This window comes from Myotis yumanensis, unplaced genomic scaffold (genome assembly GCF_028538775.1).
Source record: "Myotis yumanensis isolate MYYU_CA2020_CCGP unplaced genomic scaffold, mMyoYum1.0.hap1 SCAF_14, whole genome shotgun sequence".
NCBI classification, from domain to species: domain Eukaryota; kingdom Metazoa; phylum Chordata; class Mammalia; order Chiroptera; family Vespertilionidae; genus Myotis; species Myotis yumanensis.
Window position 1 is genome coordinate 1495591 of NW_027223765.1, and position 25026 is coordinate 1520616.

Consider the following 25026-nt stretch of genomic DNA (forward strand, 5'->3'; position numbering starts at 1 on the left):
GACTGGGCTCTCTCTGGTGGTATCAAGAAGGAGAGAAATTTCTACATAGTTTAACAACAGAGAATGCCTGTTTCTGGCTCATAGGTAATGGGAATTTTCACTAATTGGATGAAAATATAACTACTGAAATGTCCTCATCTACGTATCATCACCAGTAAAGCAATCTTGGGGGGATTATATTAACCTTTTAAATTAATGTTTCTCTTTTTTTAAATAGGAATAATCATAAGAAATGAATTTTAATGTCTGGAATATCAAAGATATGCTCAGTATTCCCTCAACCTCTGGGTAAGTTTTTCAGTTATATAGTCTGATACTTAAAGATCTTTTAGTTATATTTATTTTATAGAAAAAGGCTCCCCTTCCTGTTGGTTATAGAGTTAGCATATAGTTTCTTCCCCTTGCCTGTCACTGCTGCCCCTCCCATACTTGTCTTTTTCCTTTCGCCTATTTTATGATGATAAAAGCACTGTCGATTCAGCTATGTGTGTTAATTGAGCAATGACTCTGTCCAGCACAGGCCTAGGGACTATGATGCCCAGGGACTGTGAGAGTTAGAGTCTGCTTGGGCTACCAAAGCACAGGACCATAAATGGATGGCTTCACCAACAGGAATGTTCTCAGGTGTGGAGGTTGGAAGTCCTAGAACTTGATGCTGGCATAATTAGTTTCTGGGGGGAGGTCCCATCCTGGCTTGCTGTGTCCTCACATGGCTGGGGAGGGGGGATGGGGAGACGGGAGGGAGGGAGGGAGAAAGAGAGAGAGAGAGAGAGAGAGAGAGAGAGAGAGAGCGAGAGCGCCAGCCCATCATGAGGGCCTCACCTTTATTGTGTGTATGTTGTATGTTTAAAAGTTTATATAAATGGTATGTAATAGTGCTCATTTAGTTTTTTTTTCTGCACTCAAAATTAGATTTTTGAGACTTATTAATGTGGTTATATGTAAATCTAGCTTATTGCTTCAGTTATATGCATATGCCATATTTTATTTTTTTATCCCTTTAGTGATGAAAAGATTCAACTTTTAAAAAGATAATGTTCTCTTAATCCCTAAAGATTTTATGAACTTTGATCTCCAAAATGGTGTTAATACCCTACAGTGCTATTGTGCAAGCAGTAATGGTGTTATTGTTTGAATTCCCATCTGATTGTTCCCATGTTGTTGTAATCAAAATACCTGGCATTCCAATTGTTCTTGTTTCTTTATAGGTCCTAGTGACAGTGTTCAGGGGATGGGAAGTCAGAATAGGCTAGCATTCTGCCTAGAATATTCTAAAATGAATAGTGATTTGATTTGTTCAAGATGTTTTCCACTAGCTATACTTTTCTTTTCTTGCTTAATTTCAGGACTACTAAGTCATCTAGCTGGGCTAATAATCCGGGTGATTATTCCAGTCTCAGTGACTCTCAGTTCCTCTTTGGATCCCAGTTCTGTCCAGAAAGTTCAGAGAGCCTGTCAGCACCTTTGGACGTTGGTGTCCATTTGAGAGACCCAAAACCATTACAAAAGGGTTCTCTGGATGTGAGTCTGACTGCCAGAATTTCTCTGCACACATTTCACCACTGTTATGGAGATAAGCATAAAGATGACTTATTCTGTTGAATTATATTTACTCTTCTAACTGGATTTGTGCTTATTGGTGATTCACTTGACTTGGTAGTTTGAAATGGAGAAAATATCTATATTTGCAGTTTCTTTTATTACTAAAGTATCCTATATAATAAAATGGTAATATGCAAATTGACTGAATGGCAGAATGACCGGTCGTATAACGCGCACTGACCACCAGGGGGCAGAAGCTCAATGCAGGAGCTGCCCCCTGGTGGTCAGTGTGCTCCCACAGGAGGAACACCGCTCAGCCACAAGCTGGGTTGACAGCTGGCAAGCGCAGCAGTGGTGGGGGAGCCTCTCTCTCTCTTCCACTGTAGCACTAAGGATGTCCCCCGAGGGCTCCCAGACTGCTAAAGGGCACAGGCAGGGCTGAGGGGAAACCCCCCCCCAAGTGCACAAATGTTGTGCACTAGGCCTCTAGTATAGAATTGTTCCAGTACCTTGACCACTTCTAGAGAGATCCAAATATTGCATGACATTTTCTATGACTAGTCATACTATTATTTATAAACATTTCTTAAGAAAAAGAACTTTAGCCAAAACCGGTTTGGCTCAGTGGATAGAGCGTCGGCCTGCAGACTGAAAAGTCCCAGGTTCGATTCCGGTCAAGGGCATGTACCAGGGTTGCGGGCACATCCCCGGTGGGAGATGTGCAGGAGGCAGCTTATCGGTGTTTCTCTCTCATCGATGTTTCTAACTCTCTATCTCTCTCCCTTCCTCTCTGTAAAAAATCAATAAAATATTTAAAAAAAAAAAAAGAAAAGAAAAAGAACTTTAGAAAAGTTGGAATAAAGTACATAAGTTTTATTTTAGATGGACATTTTTTCTAGGAAATGTCAGGTGCTTTGTGGATTATAGTGTACTGTGCTACCTTATCTCCTTGAAGAAGGACATGAGGGTTCTGAGTTAATAAATAAGGGCCAGAGGGAGAAACCAAGTCTCTTGAGTCCTTGACTTTTTAGACTAGCATGTCTTCTTTTGTGAGTCAGAAATAATTTTATGTATTTATTTATTTTGGTCTAGAACTAGATTTGACTTTATATACAGATTCATGTGCATCAAATATAAACTTAACAAATAAGCTTAGCTGAGTGCTTTAAGTAGTAGGGTATGCTGTGAGATGAGCATTTCAGTACAAACACTGTGCCCAGTGGCATGAAGGAGCAAATGTACTCCTACATGCTCCAGAGTGCACTTTGCATCAGATGCAGGGATTGGCTCACTATGTGTCCGCATGCCCACTGTCCAGTTCATGTCCACCTTACCAGCTAGTCTAGTCCACTAGCAGCTGAGCTAAACTGGTTAATACGAAAATGTTAACACATCACCTCAGAGATAGTATAAATAATTCTCTGTAGTAAATAAACTGAGGATTGCCAGAGACGGGGAGAGGGGTAGGATGTTGGGCAGAAAAGGGGAAGGGGATTAAAAAATACAAACTTTCAGTTATAAAATAAATCCCAAGAATGTAATGTACAGCATAGGGGATAGAGTCAATAATCTATAATAATAAAAGTATAATATGCTGATTAGATTGGACGTCCTTCCGGACAAAGCCGGGGTTGTGAGGAAAGCCCAGGTCCTGGGTGCCTGCCAGCAGCCAGAGGGAAGCCTGGGTCCCGGGTGCCAGAGGGAAGCCAGTGCCAGCAGCCGGGGGAAGGAAAGCCTACTCTTGCGCGAATTTTGTGCATCGGGCCTCTAGTGTTGTAATAACTATGTAACATGACAGATGGTTACTAGACCTAGATCACACAGGTGGTGATCTATCTCTTTGGAAGGTCTATAAATGTTGAATCGCTATGTTGTACACCTGAAACTAATATAAATAATATTGTATATCAACTATAATTAAAAATGAGATTTAAAAGATATAAATAAAATAGTTGATGGGAAAAATAATTATCTGTTGTTGCCTTTAAATTTATGCAATTGATTTGAAGCCATTTTAGCTGGCATTTCATATCTCTCTGGGCCAGTAATGCAGAAACTATATTAATAAAAAGAGTTTTTTTAAAATATAGTTTTCTTGAATATATGAACTAAAAAGGAAATACTACATACTATGTTATTTAATATTATGAATTTCACTTACTGGTATTATGATTATGACTCTGCATTGTATAGAAAATAGTGAATGTTATAGGTATTTTTATATGTGAAATGCTATAATGATTTTTTAACAGAATGAACCTAGTATTTTCACAAAGTACCAGACAAAACCCCAGCTGTTTGAAGAAGATATAAATGATGGAGGCTTATTTCCTCTTCCTTTGCCAGTTGGAAAATCAAAAGGCCTTTTGGAACAGTTTGAGGAGAAAAAGAAAATAGCAAAAGATAAATGTGACAGGTATGCAAACCTTTCAAGTAGACAAGGTATCTTCTCTTTTATGAGGGAAACAGAAAATGGAATGCCAATAGAAATGGAATGCTAATTCAATTTCAGCATGATAGCACTCTTGCCTTTATAGCTCATCTAATTATTACTCTTGTTGGGCCAGTGTGGCTCAGTGGTTGAGTGTGGACCTATGAACCGGTAGGTCACAATTTGATTCCCGGTCAGGGGCACATGCCCAGGTTTCAGGCTCAATCCCCAGTAGGGGGCGTGCAGCAGGCAGCAAATGATCAATGATTCTCTCTCATCATTGATGTTTCTATCTCTCCCTCTCCCTTCCTCTCTGAAATCAATAAAAATACATTTTTAAAAAAAATTACTCTTTATTTGCTTTCTTGTCAGTATAACTTGTAGCAGATTTGAATATGGCTGCCACAGTTTTGGCCCCTCTGAAAAGTCAGTTAAAGGACGTCTTAAAAAGAAAATATTTGAGAGACAACCAAGATGGCGGCATAGGTAAAAACCTGAACTTGCTGCCGCGCACAACCACAATAAAACTACAACTAAAAGACAAAACGAATATCATCCAGAACCACAGGAAGGCTGGCTGAGTGGAAATTCTACAACTAGAAGGAAAGAGAAAAGCGCATTGAGTCCAGTAGGAGGTGCAGAAGTGCAGAGGTACAGAGGCGCGCACGAAAGGGGCTGGCAGCTGGGTACGCTGTTGTCTTTTTCAATCGGGAGGGAGATACAAGCTCCCGACTGCTCTGAACTCCAGTTACAGGAGAGAAGCTGGGAGCCCAGATTCATATGGAGAAAAACTGGATTGTCTGGCATCCGGCCAGAACGTGAGGGCAGCTTTCTCGCAGAGGTGCTTGCAGCGGTCATTGTTTCTGCACGAGGCTGCAGGACACAGAGACCCAGGGACCTATCAGGGCAGGGCTGACAGGCAACCATTGTTGTTTGCTCCACCTTGGTGATCCCCTGAGACCCCGCCCCACCCAATTTACAATCCCACCCAAGCTGTGCACAGAGGCTTTTGCATACGAATGGCCTGGCCTTTCTCTACCTAAAAACCTGTCAAACTGCAGCTGGGTCAGAGAACTCCAGAGCTTCCAAAAGAAGGCCTAAGTCTCGAATCAGCAGCCTGCATTGCTTCACAGCTGCACCTCATCTGGGCACCTCCAAACCCCAAACAAAGAGGAGGAATCTGCAGATTTCTCTGTAGCTCCTGCTGCATGGCCTCAGGCAGTGGCTGACTTTGCACCTCCTTGAAGATCCAAGAGCCAGTGCACCCAGTGGTCAGAGTGAGATCATTCCAGAGTACAACTCTTCACATCCATAAGTGACACATCAAGGGGCAGACTCAGCACCAAAGCCCCACTGAAGCAAGTCCTGCCCCATAAGGGTGTCTCCAGCACAGAAGTTCTCCCATTGTAGACACAGCTGGTCCTCACAGCAAATTGGCCTGGAGGTCAATTCCTCCCAGTGATACCAACAGCAACCAAGGTTTAACTACAATAAGACTGTGCACAAAGCCCACAAAGGGGTGTACCAAGAGGGTACACCTCAGGTAATTAGGGAGGCTGAGCCACTGGGCCCTATAGGACACGTAGCACACAAAGCCACTCTATAAACACAGGGAAGCATAAAAAATGTGGAGACAAAGAAACAGGTCACAAATGAAAGAAATGGAGGAAAACAAACTACTGGATATAGAGTTCAAAACCACAGTTATAAGTTTACTCAAGAATCTTCTAGAGCCCTAACTGGTTTGGCTCAGTCGATAGAGCATCAGCCTGCGGACTGAAAGGTCCCAGGTTCGATTCCAGTCTAGGGCATGTACCTTGGTTGCGGGCACATCCCCAGTAGGAGATGTGCAGGAGGCAGCTGATCGATGTTTCTCTCTCATCGATGTTTCTAACTCTCTGTCCCTCTCCCTTCCTCTCGGTAGAAAATCAATAAAATAAAATAAAAATTTTAAAAAAGAATCTTCTAGAAACCTCCGAGAAATATAGTGAGACCCTCAAGGATATGAAAAAGGACCAACTAGAACAATGATTCCCAAAGTGGGCGCTACTGCCCCCGGTGGGCGCTGCAGCGATCTAGGGGGGCGCTGATGGCCACAGGTGCATTTGGGGGCGATGAGTAACTGCTATTAAAATTTAAAAAAAATTAATCTCCAGGGGCTGAGTAATATTTTTTCTGGAAAGGGGGCGCTAGGCCAAATAAGTTTGGGAACCACTGAACTAGAAATTAAGCATACACTGACTGAAATAAAGAATAATATACAGAGATCCAACAGCAGACTAGAGGATCCCAAGAATCAAGTCAAAGATTTGAAATACGAAGAAGCAAAAAACACCCAACTGGAAAAGCAAAAGGAAAAAAGAATCCAAAAATACAAAGACAGTGTAAGGAGCCTCTGGGACAGCTTCAAGTGTACCAACATCCAAATTATGGGGGTGCCAGAAGAAGAGAGAGAGCAACATATTGAAAACCTATTTGAAGAAATAATGACAGAAAACTTCCCCCACCTGGTGAAAGAAATAGACTTACAAGTCCAGGAAGCGCAGAGAACCCCCAAACAAAAGGAATCCAAAGAGGACCACACCAAGGCACATCATAATTAAAATGCCAAGGGCAAAAGACAAAGAATATTAAAAGCAGCAAGAGAAAAAGTTAGTTACCTACAAGGGAATACCCATACGACTGTCAGCTGATTTCTCAACAGAAACTATGCAGGCCAGAAGGGAGTGGCAAGAAATATTCAAAGTGATGAATGCCAAGAACCTACAACCAAGATTACTTTATCCAGCAAAGCTATCATTCAGAATTGAAAGTCAGATAAAGAGCTTCACAGATAAGAATAAGCTAAAGGAGTTCATCACCACCAAACCATTATTATATGAAATGCTGAAGGGTATTCTTGAAGAAGAGGAAGAAGAAGAAAAAGGTAAAGATAAAAATTATGAACAACAAAGTGACAACAAATACATATCTATCAACAAGTGAATCTAAAAATAAAGTGAATAAAAAATCTGACGAACAGAATAAACTGGTGAATAGAATAGAATCAGGGGCATAGAAAGGGAGTGGACTGACAATTCTCAGGGGGAAGAGGGTGTGGGGAGTGCGGGAAGAGACTGAACAAAAATTGTACACCATGGACGAGGACAGTGGGGGGCGGGGTGTTAAGGGCAGGGGGTGGGGTGAAAACCGGGTGGAGGGGAGCTATGGAGGGAAAAAGAGGAACAACTGTAATAATCTGAATAATAAAGATTTATTTAAAAAATAAAGGACTTCTTAGAGCAGCGGTTCTCAACCTGTGGGTCTCGACCCCTTTGGCAGTCGAACGACCCTTTCTTTCACAGGGGTCGCCTAAGACCATCCTGCATATCAGATATTTACATTACAATTCATAACAGTAGCAACATTACAGTTATGAAGTAGCAACGAAAATAATGTTATGGTTGGGTCAACATGAGGAGCTGTATTTAAAGGGCCAAAAGGTTGAGAACCAGTCTTAGAGAAATGCAATATTCAAGTAGCATTATGTTTATTCTACCCAAAATTCTGCCTTTAATTTGTTTTCTTTTCAGATCATCCGAATTAGGAAATAAGATAACATTATTTGCTTTAGGATCAAGAACATAGCATGTGCCCTGGCTGGTTTGGCTCAGTGGATAGAGCATTGGCCTGCGGACTGAAGGGTCCTAGGTTCAATTCCAGTCAAGGGCACATGTCTGGGTTGTGGGCTCTAGCCCCAGTGGGGGATGTGCAGGAGGCAGCCAATCAATGGTTCTCTCTCATCATTGATGTTTCTATCTCTCTCCCTCTCCTTTTCTCTCTGAAATCAATAAAAAAAAAAATTAAAAAACAAAACAAGCCCTAACCGGTTTGGCTCAGTGGATGGAGCGTCGGCCTGCGGACTGAAGAGTCCCAGGTTCGATTCTGACCAAGGGTATGTACCTTGGTTGCGGGCACATCCCTGGTAGGGGGTGTGCAGGAAGTGGCTGATCGATGTTCCTCTCTCGTCGATGTTTCTAACTCTCTATCCCTCTCCCTTCCTCTCTGTGAAAAATCAATAAAATATATTTAAAAACAAAACAAAACATAGCATGTGAATTCTTAAGTTCACAGTGCAAGCTGATTTTCTCATTTTGAAATGTTGCTATTTTTTCAGATTACCCTAAATTTTTTTAAAAATATATTTTATTGATTTTTTACAGAGAGGAAGGGAGAGGGATAGAGAGTTAGAAACATCGACGAGACAGAAACATCGATCAGCTGCCTCCTGCACACCCCCTACTGGGGATGTGCCCGCAACCCAGGTACATGCCCCTGACCGGAATCGAACCTGGGACCCTTCAGCCCGCAGGTCGACGCTCTATCCACTGAGACAAACCGGTTTCGGCTTATATTCTTTTTAGTGTTATTGATTTTTAAAACAAATATGTGAATAATTTAGAGTTGCAATATCTTCTATATATGAAAAAGTCTAAGCGACCATTATGACAGAACAACCTGTCACTATGACGTGCACTGACCATCAGGGGGAAGACGCTCAATGCAGGAGCTGCCCCCAGCCCGCAGGCTCCAATAACCAATGGGGCCTGCCAGCCAATCTGCAGGTTCCTAGACCTGGCCGGCAGGCCCCGATCGCCTGATCGGGGTTGGGACCCCAGGCTGGGACAGGGTACCGGGGGTGGGTGGCGGCAGATGCAGGCATTAGGGAAGGAGAAGGGGGGGAGGCGGGAACCCGATCGGCCCTGATCACCAGCAAGGCCTAGGGACCCCACCCGTGCACAATTTCATGCACTGGGCCTCTGGTTTATAAATAGAGTGAAGTCATTGAGGAAATTAACGTGTTCATTTCTTTTTTTTTTTTAATATATTTTATTGATTTTTACAGAGAGGAAGGGAGAGGGAAAGAGAGTTAGAAACATTGATGAGAGAGAAACATCGATCAGCTGCCTCCCGCACATCCCCTACTGGGGATGTGCCCGCAACCAAGGTACATGCCCTTGACTGGAATCGAACCTGGGACCCCCCAGTCCGCAGGCCGACACTCTATCCACTGAGCCAAAGCAGTCAGGGCAACGTGTTCATTTCTTAGTAAGTTATTACCAAGGCAACGTCTTTAGGTATCACAGGAATCGTAACACCCAAGCAGAGAGGCACCCTATCACTTCTGTGCAGTGAGGATGCACTGCTTAGCACCACCAGTGCTCTGATGTTGAAAGAGCCAGAATCTTTAGAAGAATTCCTAGATTAGGTATCTGTTATACTGTATTCTATATTTAGTTAGAAAAGCAAAATGCTCTCCTTGAAGACTTTGATTCTGTTGATGAACATTTCCCAGACTTTGACGACTTCTTTCCCCTAGGAATCCAGCTCTAGCAGCTCGGGGCTCTCAGAGACCCTCAAGGCTGCAATGGGCAGGGTGCCCTCACCTCTTACTGCTTCAGAGAGATCAGTCTTACTTTTTTTGTTCTCTGGGCCTTTGGGTTATATTTTGTTTGATTGATATTTCTGAACTGAAAAAAATTCTTGAAACATTGAGTCCTACTTGATATTTCCTTCTTTCTTTCCTTCCTTCTGGCCTTCCTTTACTTCCTTCTTTCTCTCTGTTTCATTTCCTCTATTTTTTGTAGTGAAATGAATTTCTGCTAACAATTATTTACAAGATGGCAAAAAATGTCTATAGTATTTACATAGAGAAAGTAAATGATAAGGACTCTGAAGAATTTCTATTAAAAAGAATTCAAGGCAGTGTGCCCTTGCCAGTCCCCTGCACTTGCTTCTTGCTTCAACACTAGATGGAACAGACCCAGGGCCACCCTTTCTTCCAGCCTCTGACCACCCTCCAACCTCTTTTCCAACACCTCAGCCACCCTCATCCTGAGACCAGCCAGTACTGTTTTTGTTACCTTAACTCCCTAGTGCCCAACAACCATGAGCTCCCAAGCTCATCAGAATTATTCCATTGAGGTGGAGGCTGTGGTCAGCCGCCTGGTCAGCCTGCCTCTTCGGCCTCCTCCACCTACCTCTCTCTGGGCTTCTATTTCGACCGTGACGGCTCTGGAGGGTGTGGGCCACTTCCACGAGTTGGCCGAGAAGAAGCGTGAGGCTGTCCCGTGTCTCTTAAAGATGCAAAGCCCGCATGGTGGCTGCATTCTCTTCCAGGGCGTGCTGAAGCCTCCCCAAGATGAGTGGGCAAAAGTCAGGATGCCGTAGAAGCCAACATAGTCATAGGGAACCCAAACCAGGCCCTGTTGGAGCTGCAGGCCCTGGATTCTACCCACACAGGCCCTCAGCTCTGACTTCCTGGGGAACCGCTTCCTGGGTGAGGAGGTGAAACTCATCAAGAAGATGGGCGGCACCTGACTCATCTCTGCAGGCCCCCAGGCTGGGCCGGGCAATCATCTCTTCAAAGTTCCTCCTCAGTGCAGGGGTAAACGGGGGAAACAAAAACTTTGAACAATAAAGTTTTGTTTTTTAAAGAACGGCTGCTCCTCTAGCACGACCAGGAGCCTTAGAGCCAGAGGCCATGCAGGGCCCCTCTGCACCCCCTGTGTCTGGCTTTTGCCTGAGCCTCTCCCTGAAACCACTCGTCACCCTATTAACCACCCTGGAGCCCTCTCCCGGGAACCAAATGGAAACGCTCAAGCTTAAGATACTGATTTATATGATAGGCAGAAAAACCATAATTTTAATAAATTCTGGCAAAAACAAAATCCAATGTAGCTATAGAAACATTTTTGGTTAAATCCCTTTTCAATCTTTATGTCCTTATCACTCTGTGACCACTCTAGATGGCCCTGGAAAATCATATAAACTATGATTACATTTTCCTAATGTTCAAAATTGCCTTTTCTTTTTTGCTTAGTTTTCTGTGTAGGAATCATAAGTCTATTCCCAAATGCTGCAGCCAAACTGAAAAAGCTTCTTGTTACATATTCAAACGCATTAGAAATTCTTTCAGTGTCATTTTCTTCGCAGAGGCATCCTTCCTAATTCTAATCTGAACTTGGGACTCTCGGTCTGTAGTGCGGCTGTTATCTGAGTTGGATCCTCTGACTTGGATTCTATGTCCGCGTCTTTCTTGGTTTACCCCTTGGGTTTGGTGAAGCATATTTTTCAGAAACTTTCTGACAATAGTACATGGCACCTAAACAATTTTTTGAGAACTTGTGTATCTGAAGTTCTTTTTTTTTTTTAATTGATTTCAGAGAGGAAGGGTGAGGGAGATATAGAAACATCAATGATGAGAGAGAATCATGGACCGGCTGACTCCCACATGCCCCCCACTGGGGATCGAGCCCGCAACCCATGTGCCCTTGATCAGAATCAAACCTGGGACCCTTCAGTCCTCAGGCCAATACTCTATCCACTGAGCCAAACCAGCCAGGGCTATCTGAAGTTCTTTATTTTCCCCTCACAGTTCATGGCAAATTAGGCTGGATATAAAATTCCCGATTGGGCCAAAACCGGTTTGGCTCAGTGGATAGAGCGTCGGCCTGCGGACTGAAGGGTCCCGGGTTCGATTCCGGTCAAGGGCATGTACCTGGGTTGCAGGCACGTCCCCAGTAGGAGATGTGCAGGAGGCAGCTGATCGATGTTTCTCTCTCATCGATGTTTCTAACTCTCTATCTCTCTCCCTTCCTCTCTGTAAAAAAATCAATAAAATATATAAATAAATAAATAAATAAATAAATAAAATAAAATTCCCGATTGGAAATTCTTTTTCCTCAGCATTTCTAAAGCATTTCTGCCTTGCCCTGTTGCTTTATATGTTGCTTTTAAAAATCTGATGCCATTCTTATCCTTGATCCTGTGTATGTCACTTGCTTTTTTCTTTCTGGAAGTCCTTAGGACCTTCTCATTATCCATAGAGTTTTGAAATTTTACAGTAATTTGCTTTAATGTGGCATGTCATAATCCCTGGGCATGGGTAGTTCCTTTTGACCTATAAACTTAGGTCTTTCAGTTCTGGGAATTTTTATTATATTTCTGAAAAACCTCCTATTTTCACTCTTCTTTCTTTTTGTATTTCCAATGTTGGGTATGTGTTGGATCTCCTGCACTGATCCTCTAATTTTTAAAAACTATTTTCCATCTCTTTGTCTTTTGTTCTATTTTCTATCATCTTTCCTTTGCTATTTCTATCATATTTTCATCTCTACTTCTATTATGTTTCTAACTCTTGTATTTCTTTAATTTTGGTTGTATTTCTGGGTACCCTAATTCTCTGCTTTTACCCTAGATAATAAAAGGCTAATATGCAGCCAAAACCGGTTTGGCTCAGTGGATAGAGCGTCGGCCTGCGGACTGAAAGGTCCCGGGTTCGATTCCGGTCAAGGGCATGTACCTGGGTTGCAGGCACATCCCTTGTGGGAGATGTGCAGGAGGCAGCTGGTCGATGTTTCTCTCCCATCGATGTTTCTAACTATCTATCTCTCTCCCTTCCTCTCTGTAAAAAATCAATAAAATATATATTTTTTTTAAAAAAGGCTAATATGCAAATTGACCCAATGGCAGAACAACCGGTCACTATGACATGCACTGACCACCAGGGGGCAGACGCTCAATGCAGGAACTGCCCCCTGGTGGTCAGTGCGCTCCCATAGGGGGAGCACTGCTCAGCCAGAAGCTGGGCTCACAGCTGGCAAGCACAGCGGCTCTCCTGCCTCCACGGCAGCACTAAGAATATCCAACTGATGGCTTAGGCCCGCTAAGCCGTCAGTCGGACATCCTTTAAGGGCTCCCGGACTGCAAGAGGGCACAGGCCAGGCTGAGGGACGCCCCCGCCCACCAAGTGCATGAATCTTGTGCACCAGGCCTCTAGTATTTTATTTTTTTTCAAATTAAAGAGTCACATTTATTGCAAATCCGGGACTATGAGGGGGCATTTCACTCTCCCAGATCTCATAGTCTAGGCCTCTAGCATTTTAATAACATTCTATTCTTAACACCCTTGATTAATTTACTTTTTTATATATATGTTTTAGATATTTTTAATATTTTTATATTGGTAATATGCCAATCTCTTTCATGAAAAACAAACAAACATATGGTTTGTAGATTTCCAAATGGTTCTATTAAATTCTCCTTTCAAAGTCGGCCTGGTGGAACACGAAAAGATTTGGTATGAAGGGTTGTCCTATTGGGGTTTGAAAATTGATATTGATATTTGTATTATGTAGATTAAAGAAACAAAAGCTGTAAAATGTTTAAATGACAATCCATATCTGAATCTTTTCAAAAGCAAGATATTTATTTGAGGAATAATTGTGGTAATTTCTTTTCCATTAGAAATGAATATTGCCCAGCAGGCACGGCTCAGTGATTGAGCGTCGACCTATGAATCAGGAGGTCACAGTTCGATTCCCAGTCAGGGCACACGCCTGGGTTGCCATCTCGATTCCCAGTGTAGGGCGTGCAGGAGGCAGCTGATCAATAATTCTGTCTCATCATTGACCTTTCTATCTCCCTCTCCCTCTTTCTCTCTGAAATCAGTAAAAAAAAATTTTTTTTTTCTAAAATATATTTTATTGATTTTTTTACAGAGAGGAAGGGAGAGAGATAGATAGTTAGAAACATCGATGGGCCGAAACCGGTTTGGCTCAGTGGATAGAGCGTCGTCCTGCGGACTGAAAGGTCCCAGGTTCGATTCCGGTCAAGGGCATGTACCTGGGTTGCGGGCCCATCCCCAGTAGGAGGTGTGCAGGAGGCAGCTGATCGATGTTTCTCTCTCATTGATGTTTCTAACTCTCTATCTCTCTCCCTTCCTCTCTGTAAAAAATCAATAAAATATATATTAAAAAAAAAAAAAAAACATCAATGGGGGAGAAACATCGATCAGCTGCCTCCTGCACACCCCTTACTGGGGATGTGCCCGCAACCCAGGTACATTCCCTTGACCGGAATCGAACCTGGAACCTTTCAGTCCGCAGGCCGACGCTCTATCCACTGAGCCAAACCGGTTTCGGCGAAAAAAAATATATATATATTTTTTTAAAAAGAAATGAATATTGTTTCCAGAATTGTCTCCCTACTTCCTCATTCTATTATTTTGACTATTAGAGTAAAAATAATAGTCATTAGACTAAGATGTGTCCAGGAGTTAGGAGTCAGCTATGTCAGTGGTCGGCAAACTGCGTCTCGGCAAACTGCGGCTCGAGAGCCACATGCGGCTCTTTGGCCCCTTGAGTGTGGCTCTTCCACAAAATACCGACTTCTGCACATGGGCCACGAAGTTTCAATCGCACTGTACGTGCATGCCTGCACGTGGTATTTTGTGGAAGAGCCATAATCAAGGGGCCAAAGAGCCGCATGTGGCTCAGGAGCCGCGGTTTGCCGACCACTGAGCGAGGTGACAGGAATTTTCCAGCTCCGTTGTCTAATGGGACCTCAGATGCACATGTAGTTCATCACCGACTAAAACGTAGTTACGGGGCCTGTAACTGCAAAGGCCTGTCTGTTCTCCTGTGGCAACTGCCGAAGCTGCTAGAATGTGACCTCATTCAAGATACATGTAGAATGAATTTTAAAAAGAAATGGTCATGAAAAGTCTATGTTCCCCTTCCTCAGCTGGACACTGCGGTTTCTCGGGGTTGGGTCTCCAACTCTGACCAAGGGCTAGTTTGATGCTACACCAGGCGGATGCCTGCCATTTCACGGAATCCGTTCTGTTTCAATATTTCACAAGCATGTATTTTCTTCTTTCTCTCCCATTCTAGTGAGACTCTATACAGCTTCATTTCCCATGTCAGAGAAAGCATTCACAAGGTAAGTACAGCTACATTTCAAAGAGTTAGAACATCTTACACTTTAAGAAGTTTAATCATTATGTTGTCTGGACTTAAGTTCATGTAGAATACCAATATATTAACAACTTTTATCATTAAATGACAATTCTCCAAGTTAGTAACAATCTGTGAATTTTTTTTTCTTAATTTTGGGTTTCTTAGTTGCAGACATCGGTGGAAAAGTCTGAGGAACATCTCAGTTCAAGAAGCCAGTCTATTTTGGATTCTTTGGAGACTGTGGCCAAGACCTGTGAGTGCCTCCTGTTTGCGGTTATCAACAGAGGGCACTGGCGAGCATGCGTGGGAACTTTCGGACCCTGGCCGGGTTCTGCAGGTAGTGAGGTTCCATACTGCGTTTCAGATGCGAGGTGGGTGCAGAGGTTGGTCCTGACGGGGACCCCTGTGTGGGAAGGCCCCTGTCCCTAGATGCCTTTTGGGCAGCCCTGATCATCCGCCCAGTCCCCGCTGGAGCTCTGCCGGGTTGCTCAGCTCCCTGCGGGGGGCAGTTGCAGCACCCCAGTCTCAGCTGACCTGCCAGCTGTGCTGCCTGGAAGGGCTTAGAAACAGAGACTGTTCCCTTAGGGTTAGAATACCCCGTCACCTGCTGTTCTCCTGGCTGCCTGGTTCAATGAGAGCTTTTCATAGTGAATCACAGAATCTCTCTCAACCTCAGGTACAGTTTGTGGTTCGTAGGGTCCCCTGCTCTGCCAGTTCGTGAGTGACGTTCAGCTGAAACCACGATCCTGTCTCTTAATAAACACAAGAGCCAGCACACGGCTCCCCCTCAGCGGACACCTCCCGGAAGCAACAGCTAGACAGCAAGATGGTGGCTGCATCTGCACTTGTTTGCATTTGGCTGGGTGTTTATTTTCTATTTTAAACAAATTGAAGCCAACTTCCTCAAATGCCATGGGATGGATTGCTCATGATTTACAAAAATTAATGCCTTTGTGTGGCTTAGAAATCAATCCCCATATGTCTGCAAAGAAGCACTGTACTGTGTGCTGGCTTCCAGCCTGGTGTCCCACACACGGGGCCGCTGTGCGTCTGCGTGGAAACCGGCTCTGGAAGCCTCGAACTGCTAACCGCACAGCAGCAGCAAGACACAGAGCAGAACAAACCAGGAATGCGGCCTTTGCAGGACAGGATGGGAAATCCCACCCAAGAGCCAGGAAAGCGCTCTGCTCTCCGCATTGACACCAGTGAACTCCAGGAGGGATGGCAGTAAGGTCCCCAGGGGGTGGGAGCGCCAAGGCCCCAACCCAAGACCAAGGCAGAGGGGATGGCACTGAGTCTGGCTTATAGGAGGCGTGGGGTCCTGACCCTCCACCCTGAGGGCCCCTCACCTGTCAGAAGGCAGGACTCAGGAGAGAGGCAGCAGCAGGAGGAGCAGGAACACTGTGGCATCGTATTCATTAGAAAGGCAGTCGTTCTTGAAAATGGGCACAAGTGCCTGTCCTCAGTCAGCCCCTTTCTTGGTAGGAAGTGATCAGGAGCAGGAAGCTGGTCCCTGGGAGAGGATCAGACAAGTCCCCTGTCACCCAGCCAGGCACCCAGCCGGCCCAGAGCATGGGACTTGCCTCCGCACATGCTGCAGGCGTCAGTGTGAGCGCGGCCCTAAGGCAAGGGGCGTCTCCTGCGGGAACTGCTCTCTGTCGCTGTGTGACTGGTGCCTTCACAGGTCAGGAGGTCTTTCCCGTCACAGTCCGCCTATTCAACCAGAAGGATTACTCAAAGCCATTTAATCGCCCTCTTCTTGTTCTTCCTCTAAGAACACCGAGGACCGGAGCAATGAAATGAGTTTCTGCCCTGGCCGGTGGGGTCAGTGGTTAGCGCATTGGCCCGCATTCGATTCCCAGTCAAGGGCACGTACCTGGGTTGCAGGTTTGAGCCCAGGCCCCCCGTTGGGGCTCCTGCAGGAGGCACCCAATTGATGTTTCTCTCTCCCCTTCTCCCGCCCTCCCTTCCACTCTCTCAAAAGCAATGGAATTCCTGAGCCAGGCACACAGACTGGTGTGAAACAAGGTCCCACTGTCCCCTAGTTCTATTGCTGTTGTTTTTAATGAGCTGCTCCTTGGATGTGTGTTTGTTTTGTGTTAGGAGAGGAGTTATGTTCTTATAAATAAAGGTATAAAAATGAAAATATACAAAAGCAATTGTAAAAATATCCTTAGGTGAGGATTAAAAAATAAATAAAATGAATTACCAAGGCCATCCACATCCTACTTTTTAAAAAAATATATTTTATTGATTTTTTACAGAGAGGAAGGAGAGGAATAGTTAGAAACATCGATGAGAGAGAAACATCGATCAGCTGCCTCCTGCACACCCCCTACTGGGGAGGAGCCTGCAACCGAGGTACATGCTCTTGACCGGAATCAAACCTGGGATCTTTCAGTCCGCAGGCCGATGCTCTATCCACTGAGCCAAACCGGTTAGGGCTCCACATCCTACTTTATCTTGGGTTTAGGTGAGCTAATTAAAAGAGAGCAGTACTGCCCTAACCGGTTTGGCTCAGTGAATAAAGCATCAGCCTGATGACTCAAGGGTCCCAGGTTCGATTCCAGTCAAGGGCATGTACCTTGGTTGGGGGCACATCCCCAGTAGGGAGTGTGCAGGAGGCAGCTGATCGATGTATCTCTCTCATCGATGTTTCTAACTCTCTATCCCTCTCCCTTACTCTCTGTAAAAAAAATCAATAAAAGATATATTTTTTTTAAAAGAGAGCAGTACTTTTACCTAATAGGTATCAGTTCTATTGAAAAATATGATCATTAGGCCCTGGCCGGTTTGGCTTAGTGGATAGAGTGTTGGCCTGCAGACTGAAGGGTCCCTGGTTTGATTCTGGTCAAGGGCACGTACCTGGGTTGCAGGCTCCTCCCCAGCCCGGGCCCCGGTCTGGGCTCGTGTAGGAGGCGACCAATTGATGTGTTTCTCTCACATTGACATTTCTCTCTGTCTTTCCCTCTCGCTTCCACTCTCTCAAAAAATCAATGGAAAATTATCCTCAGGTGAGGATTAAAAAAATTAAAATTAAAAAATATATGTATATGATCATTAGGATAATAAAAAGAAGGAGCCACTATAAAAAATTAGAAAATATCTAATTTTGGAAAATAGATAACTCTTATATCAAAACTAATTTCATATGAATAGATGTATTAATATAATCATAAAGAGAACTATAAGAAAACATGGCAACATTTTTATAATTTTAGAGAAATGCCTTTCTCAGCAAGGCACATGTAATTAAGAAGAATGAGGCCCATCTATGTGAACCATGTTGGAGTGGAAAAGTTTACTCCTTGTTAAATGAAACCAGGACCGTCTCGTGAACAGTGGGAAGAGAAGCTGGGAAGGGGAGACTGAGGAATCTCCTTTACACGTGGCCCCAGACCGTGCTCTGCTCTCAGCCCAGCAGGGAGAGCAAAACCACCGAGACCGGAGTCGCTGGTCACAGCGGAAAAGCGTCAGACCCCAACCTCGTCTCACCGGGCCTTTCTCTGGTCCCTCAATAGCAGCAAATGCCTGCAAACCCCCTTCACCAGGAGACGGCAGATTGGCCAGAACATGGGAGTGGATTTAAAGCGGCGTTTTTACAAAAAAGTTAAAAATATCTGCTGTTTCAGCCAAAGCAGAAATGAAGCGCGTCCCCTTGCAGAGGACGGGGACACACACACACACACGACCTGTTCCTGTGGCTCTGCATACGGAGCAACACAACATGCTAGGAGCTGCTCATAATATGAAGTCCAGGAGGTGGAGCCAGGTCTGCACGGGCGCGGTTTGTCCTTTCTCTTTGTATCACACTACGATGGTTTTGAGTCATTTTCAGAAACTTTTTAAAAGAAAAAAAGAAGACTTTGAAAGTAATGAGCTTAATACCAAAAAAAGCTCCTGTAAGGAAGGCGTGTTTCCAGGGGACAAGGAGAGAACACATGGGATACAGCGTGTCCTGAGCACGGACTCTAGATTGAACACTTGCTTGCCTTCCTCACCCTCTGCTTCTGTGCTGGCAATCCTCACTGTTGTAAGGAACATTGCTACTTAGGAGCTCATCCAGGACAGGATAACGAGGTTTGCCCTCTACTACAAATACCTGCACGGGTGTCTGGGAAACTATTTGACTAATTGCGTTTAGGAACAGGAATCCAGTACCGGAAATATAAGTAAGCATCCTTTTTCTAACTGGCTGACACGGACTTTAACTAAAAATCTCTTATGTTCTTATTGTGGTAAAATACACAGAACACCATTTTTTTCCAACATCACACGGCTTGTCTATTCCTAGTCCTAATAAGCTCTTCCTTTTGCCTCAGGTCCTTGGTACTTGCTGCTCCTGTGCCTGAGGACCTTCCCTAATCTGTGCAGGGCCAGCTCCTTTTTTCCCTCTGGTTTCTCCGTCTCTGTCTTGCTCCCCTTATTTTTCCAGAGTAGGTGCCCCTCCGATTGTGGTCATAATGGGTGGAAGCATCTGCACGCTCTGGGCGTGTTTACTTGTTTATTGCCATTTGGAGCTCAGGCTGATCCTTCTTCAGAGCCTCATTTCAGGGCTCGCCTGCACGTCAGCCTGATGACCCTTCTCTCTCTCTCTCACGTGTGTATTGGCTAAATGTAAGAGCAACTTCACATGACAGCAGTCTAGCAAGACAATGGCAATGGCTCATCGCAGCAGCGTGTTATTAAATAAATACGCGTGAATCCCGTATGCAAAAGAGGGGGCCACGCTCCGTCCTGAGCAGCCAGCGCCCTGTTCTCCACGCCCAGTAGAGCCCAAGAGAATGGGGGATGAGGAGTGGAGGGTGAGGAGTGATGGTAGAGCACACGGTGCCACCGGCAGAGAGGGACACCCACGCCAGGCAGGAAAGGACATTTCCCGGGAGGAGACGCTGAGAGCAGAGGAAGAACAGGAATGGGAAGGAAGCCCCGTGGGACGGTGGTGGGTGAGCGAGGGGGAAAGTGACAGGGATGAGGCAGAAGGGCTCCAGGCTGAGGGAGGAGTGGCACAAGGCCAGAGCGGGGAGAGGTCGCTTAGGAAACTGCCCAGAGATGCAGGGAGGTGGGGGGAGGGAGGAGCCAATGTAAAGGGGGGCAGTGGGGTGCCATTGAAAGTTTCAGGGAAGGTTTCAGAGGGGGCATGACCATACCTGCCTGCTAGGAAGATCCCTCTAGTGACAGGGCCCAGCTGGTGGGCCAAGAAGGAGCTGTTACCTGGGCCACAGGTTTGAGGGGCCCCAGCCCGGCTGTCCTGAGGGAGAGAGGAAGACAGCAGAGGAAGCATCCTGCTCTGGCGTCCTCTCCTCACCCAGCTGATCTGCCGGCAGAGCAGGCCCCGGGCCAGGCCAGCCTCCCCCTGCCTCTCCACCACTGTGGCCAGGACACCGTCTTCCTAAGGCGAATTGTCATTGTTCTGTATTTAGTGCAAGAAACTGCGCGGGCCCAGAGGGACCTGGTGTTGGAAACAGCGCAGGACAAAGGCCGCGTGGAGCAGGCGGTCCTGGAGCTGCGGAGAGAGTTCCAAGCTGTAAGTATAGGCCCAGCTCCTTTCCTGGGTGCGCGGTTGACTTTGTCACTGAGGCCAGAGAGACAGCGTTAATGTTGCAAACTTTCAGCCAGGGACAGAGGCCAACACAGCACCGGCCCGAGGTCACGGCCAGGGTAGGGCCAGCTTCCTTTCCCAGGATCCTCCAGCAGATGCGGCCGGGGCTGTGCTCCGGGCAGCCCCGCTGCCCCACATCCTTGGCTTCGTCTGCCCCTTTCACTGTGCTCTGTGTTGCACTGTCGGTAACGCTCCTCTTTCTCGCTGCCTTGCCCAGAGACAAGCGGAGATTGTAGAAATGAAGTCCGGCCTGAAGCACCTGGAAGCTGTGGCTGCGCAGCAGAGCAGGGACGTCCAGCAGCTGTGTGAGCAGCTGGCGCAGCTCGACGTGCCCGGCGCCCTCGCAGAGCTGAAGAGCTTCATCGCGGGGCCTCGGGGCCCCACGCACGTGAGAGACAGCACTTCCCAGACCTCACCCCCGAGGGCCCAGAGCCTCAGCCCCGCCCCGAAGGCCCAGGCCCAGGCCCTCCCAGCACGGGATCTGAGGGTGGGCGCCCTGCGGCCCCGGGAGTCTGACGTTTGGGGTGAGGGAGCCAAGAGGGCAGCCCTCCCCGAAGAGGCCTTGGGAGAAGGAAAGAGAAGCAGGGGCGTCCGGGACAAGGCCGTACAGACGAGCCTCAAGAGCCAGCTTCTCCCTAAGACGAGCGCGGAGAACTGTGGCGGCAGGAAGCTGGTTGCCCAAGGAGCCTTGAGGCTTCTGTCCCTGGATGTGAACAACTTTGTAACCAGCCCAAAATGTCAGACCAAAGGCGTGTTCTCACGTGACCCCTGTGAGCAGCGGCTGGTGACGGGAGAACACAGGCGGAGAGGCCGGCCGCCCAGGACCACCCACAGGGGCAGGCCCCCCACCAGGCGGCAAGAGCAACCCCGAAGCACAGCCTGTGCTTTCAGTTCCAGGTGCCCCCAGCCTCCCGGGCCCGGCTCACAGGGGTCCCCCCCGGAGCAGCAGGAGCCCCGTGCTCAGCCCCTGTGTCAGGGGTTCCAGGGACGGAACCCCACACAGCCTGCTCGGGGAGGGGCACTCAGACCCAGGACGGCGCAGGCAGCACCCCGGGCCCTCCCGCAGCTCAGCGGGCACTCTCCCCAGGACAGCAGCCAGCGTTCTGACAGATCCCAGGGGGACCCCCAGATGAGCTGGTTCAGCGACCTCAACCCTGAAAGCCCCCAGGCCCCTCAGCCCCAGCAGCCGGGGAAGGCTGTGTTCTACCACCTGGGTTTCGATAGCAGCGACGAGAGCGCCTGATGGGCACAGTGATCCAGCTGGTGGGATGGGCCCGGCTGGAAAGAGAAATGAAGGGTCAGAGGTCCTGCTAGAAGGGGGCAGGTCTGGCGTTCTGGCACCCGGTGCTGCCCACGCCAGGGCATGTGCACCCTTCCTTCCCGACGTGAAGCCGGTGAGGAGAGCGGGGCACCGCCTGGGCGTGGCTCCACGGGGAACCCTGAGCGCCATGGCTGCTGTAGGAGCGGGACTCTCAAACACGACATTTTTTTCTTCAAAATATTCTCTACACGTGACCAATATCTTCCAGGGCCTCCAGATTTTTAAATTTTTACCCAGCACTGCTGCGAGAGCATTGTGTTTTTGGTCAGTGGACCGGCCATGCTAGTCAGGCCTGGTGAACAGAGCGCGCCAAAGCTGTCGGCGACAGAGGTGGCACCAAACAGGTGCCCGGAGCGCCGCTGCTCAGGACACGTGACTCCACTTTCCTCCGGACCGTGGTCCCCATGGCCTGTTTCAACCTCGGATTAACGCCCCCGAGGGCAGCGGGGGCCGAGGGCTGGTGGAGAGCAGTGGGCTTTATGAGACGTTCGCTTTCCCTTTATATCTATTTTATTGTTTTGCAATATGTATTTCTTTTGTAAAAAATAAAAATAATAAAGATAAAACTTTTCAAATTGTGCTTTTTTCTTCCATTAAGTTACTGAGCTGCTCTCACCAGCTGACCTAGGAGGTCAGGTCGGTAGTGAGATGCACATCTCCCCCCCACCACCCGGCTGCTCTCAAGCTGGTTTCCTTCCTTCGTTGTCTGACCCAGTCCCTCCCGGGATGGACGGGTCCTGCAAGGGGCTGAGCTCCCAGAAAGCCTCGGTGGCCTCCGCGGACGGACTGTGGATCCAAGGGAAGAGCTTGGGGGCAGGGCTGGCGGACACGGGCCACAGCCGGTGCGTGACCCGTGAGCCCAGGGCTGCACAGGCGGCTGCTATTGTTTGGCCGCCACCCAGGCTTTCACAGGCTTGGAGAGGCCAGAAAACAGCCGAACAGAGCAAAGCAGGGCCTGCAGGGCGGGGCGCGCGAGATCCCCACCAGCTGCTACCCTCCTGCTCTGGGCCTTGCTCTGGGCCAGGCACCGGAGCTGAGGCGGCTGACACAGCCCTTCCCTATATTCGCCCCCCCCCCCGGGGGGAGGGCATTGGCAGGGACCCCTGTTCCCACTGACCATCCAGACGCTTCCAGAATCTGCCCATTCCAAGCCAATACAGTGATGACATTGGGGCTTCTGAGCGGCCATCGAGAGCAGAGGCGCTCACCTTCTCACTGTACGTCCTCCTGCTTTCAGGGGTGTGTGTGCCACGAGGCGGGCGAGTTTAATGCGCCTGCTTCACCCGCGGCCGGACCGGGGCCCGCCAGGCTGCGCGCTCCTCCAGGCCAGGCCTCCTCTGGCTGCTCCGGTCAGGCTGCCTGGCCACGGGTCCCGGACCAGCTCCCCGCCGGTTCTCCCGTGTGCTGGTCCTCCCGGCTCCCCCCACACCGGCTCCGGTGGCGCAGGGTTAGGGGAAGGCTTGCAGACCAGAGGGATCTGTACCTGGCATTTTTTCTCTCCAACAGGTTTTGTTGGGGGTGGAGTGGGGGGGGCGGTGAAGTGGATTTTAAGGAGGAAAAACCTGTGGCAGGAGGTAGGGAATAGAAAAGAAATCCAAGTGTAGCTGCTTTGCTAATCGCTTTGTAATCAGAACAAGCGAGTGGAGAACGGCCTGTGCAGAACAACACACTAAGTTCAAGATGGAGGTGGCCTTCCAGGCGGGGCGGGGCGGGGCGGGGGCGGGGGCGGGACTGCAGTCCCTACTGCTGGTGGGTCACTGCTATGCGGTCCGGTCCGCTAACGTCCGCTTGGCCGGATGGAAGCAGATGAGTGTCAGTCTCCTGTGTCACGTAACCACCGAAGTTCCTCCCCACGCGGAGCGCCAGGCGGGGCTGCACTCATGTCCACCTCCTCCTGACTGGCCGCCACCCTTCTCCGCCCGTTTCTCCCTGAGCCCTGCTGCCCCTCCTGCAGCACCGCCTTTGTGATCACCCCCTTTCTCGCACGTTACAGGGAGCAGGGCTGGTCTCCTGGGGGGGGGAGCGGGCGGGGGCGCAAATATATTTTTTATTGATTTCAGAGAGGAAGGGAAAGGGAGAGAGAGGTAGAAGCATCAATGGTGAGAGAGAATCATGGATCGGCTGCCTCCTGCCCACCCCACACTGGGGATCAAGCCCACAACCCGGGCATGTGCCCTTGACCGGAATCGAACCCAGGACCCAGCAGTCCACAGTCTGACGCTCTATCCACTGAGCGACACCGGCCAGGGCGAAAGTTCAATCATTTTAATTCAAAGCCGAGGCCTGTGGAGAGAGCGCCCTCAGCATTAACAGCTGTGGCCTCATCGAAGGGTCTGTCCAACCTTTAATGCCAAAGCAGGACCGCTGCGCTGTGACTGCTGAGTTACGAAATCTGTTCCTCCTGTTCCGTGTCCAGCAGCCAAAGGTCAGAGTGACTCAGTGCCCCAGGCGCTGGGTGTCTCTGTAGAAGGCGCAGTGAACTTATGTCTTAACAAGGCCGGGCTAATGAAAACCACACTGCCCGGCAAGCAGCAGGGAAGGGTATTCTGTTGATTTTATTCCTAAGGCTTTTTTGTTTGTTTGTTTTAACTGCTGTGCCTGCCAGATTCGGTGAGCATGACACAGCCCAGACACGTCCCTGGAGCGTCTGTGGCTCTTCGGATGCTGGTAGAGATTTGGCTCTGCCCTGGGCCAGCCTCCTCTGCCTTCCCAGGCGGGGAGGCCCGTGGCCTGGGCCCCGAGAGCCACCTGGGGGCTCCTCCCTCTGCTGTGACTCCTGAGGAGGAAACTGAAGCCAATGACAGCACAACTGTCTTAACATCCGAGTATCCGACGTCACCCCTAAAGCGCACCCTGCTCACGGCCTCACTCAGCTCCGTCCGAAAGGAGAGTGGAATATGAGCTCCAGAAAAGCCGGCCGGCGTGGCTCAGGGGCTGAGCATCGACCTATGAACCAGGAGGTCACGGTTCAATTCCCGGTCAGGGCACAGGCCCGGGTTGTGGGCTCCATCCCCAGTGTGGGGCGCGCCATGATTCTCTCTCATCATTGATGTTTCTCTCTCTCCCTCCCTCTTCTCCCAAAGTGCCGGAACACAGCAGCCTTTCTGCCCTCAAAAAAGATGGTTGCTTCCTAGGAGGGTTGAGCAGTTGTGAAAAATTCTTCATGCCAGGCCTCAGGCCAAAACCCTTCCTCCAGCAGGCATTTCCCAGCTGGCCTGCCACGGCGCCCCCGGAGCCGGGATCCATATTGACAAGTAGGTTTCCCGCGTAAAACACTGTTCCCGCTGTAAATATTTAGCTGGAACCAAAATCTGAGTGTTCTCCTACACCAGTGATTCCCAAAGTGGGT

At 48.0% G+C, this 25026-nt stretch overlaps 1 protein-coding gene across 1 annotated transcript; it reads left to right on the top strand.

The window, feature by feature from the left end:
• The first annotated feature begins 232 nt into the window (after positions 1 to 232).
• IHO1 (interactor of HORMAD1 1) lies at positions 233 to 21599 on the top strand. The gene is made up of 7 exons (XM_070391438.1): positions 233 to 288; positions 1347 to 1521; positions 3795 to 3958; positions 14689 to 14737; positions 14920 to 15007; positions 20178 to 20281; positions 20574 to 21599. Exons 1-7 carry the CDS (start codon positions 233 to 235, stop codon positions 21597 to 21599), a joined length of 1662 nt encoding a protein of 553 aa, XP_070247539.1.
• The last annotated feature ends 3427 nt before the right edge of the window (positions 21600 to 25026 follow it).

Coding starts and splice junctions, on each gene's coding strand:
- IHO1 (XM_070391438.1), top strand. CDS start 233: ATGAATTTTAATGTCTGGAATATCAAAGATATGCTCAGTATTCCCTCA. Junction 289..1,346: donor AGTATTCCCTCAACCTCTGG/GTAAGTTTTTCA, acceptor GCTTAATTTCAG/GACTACTAAGTCATCTAGCT. Junction 20,282..20,573: donor TGCGGAGAGAGTTCCAAGCT/GTAAGTATAGGC, acceptor TGCCTTGCCCAG/AGACAAGCGGAGATTGTAGA.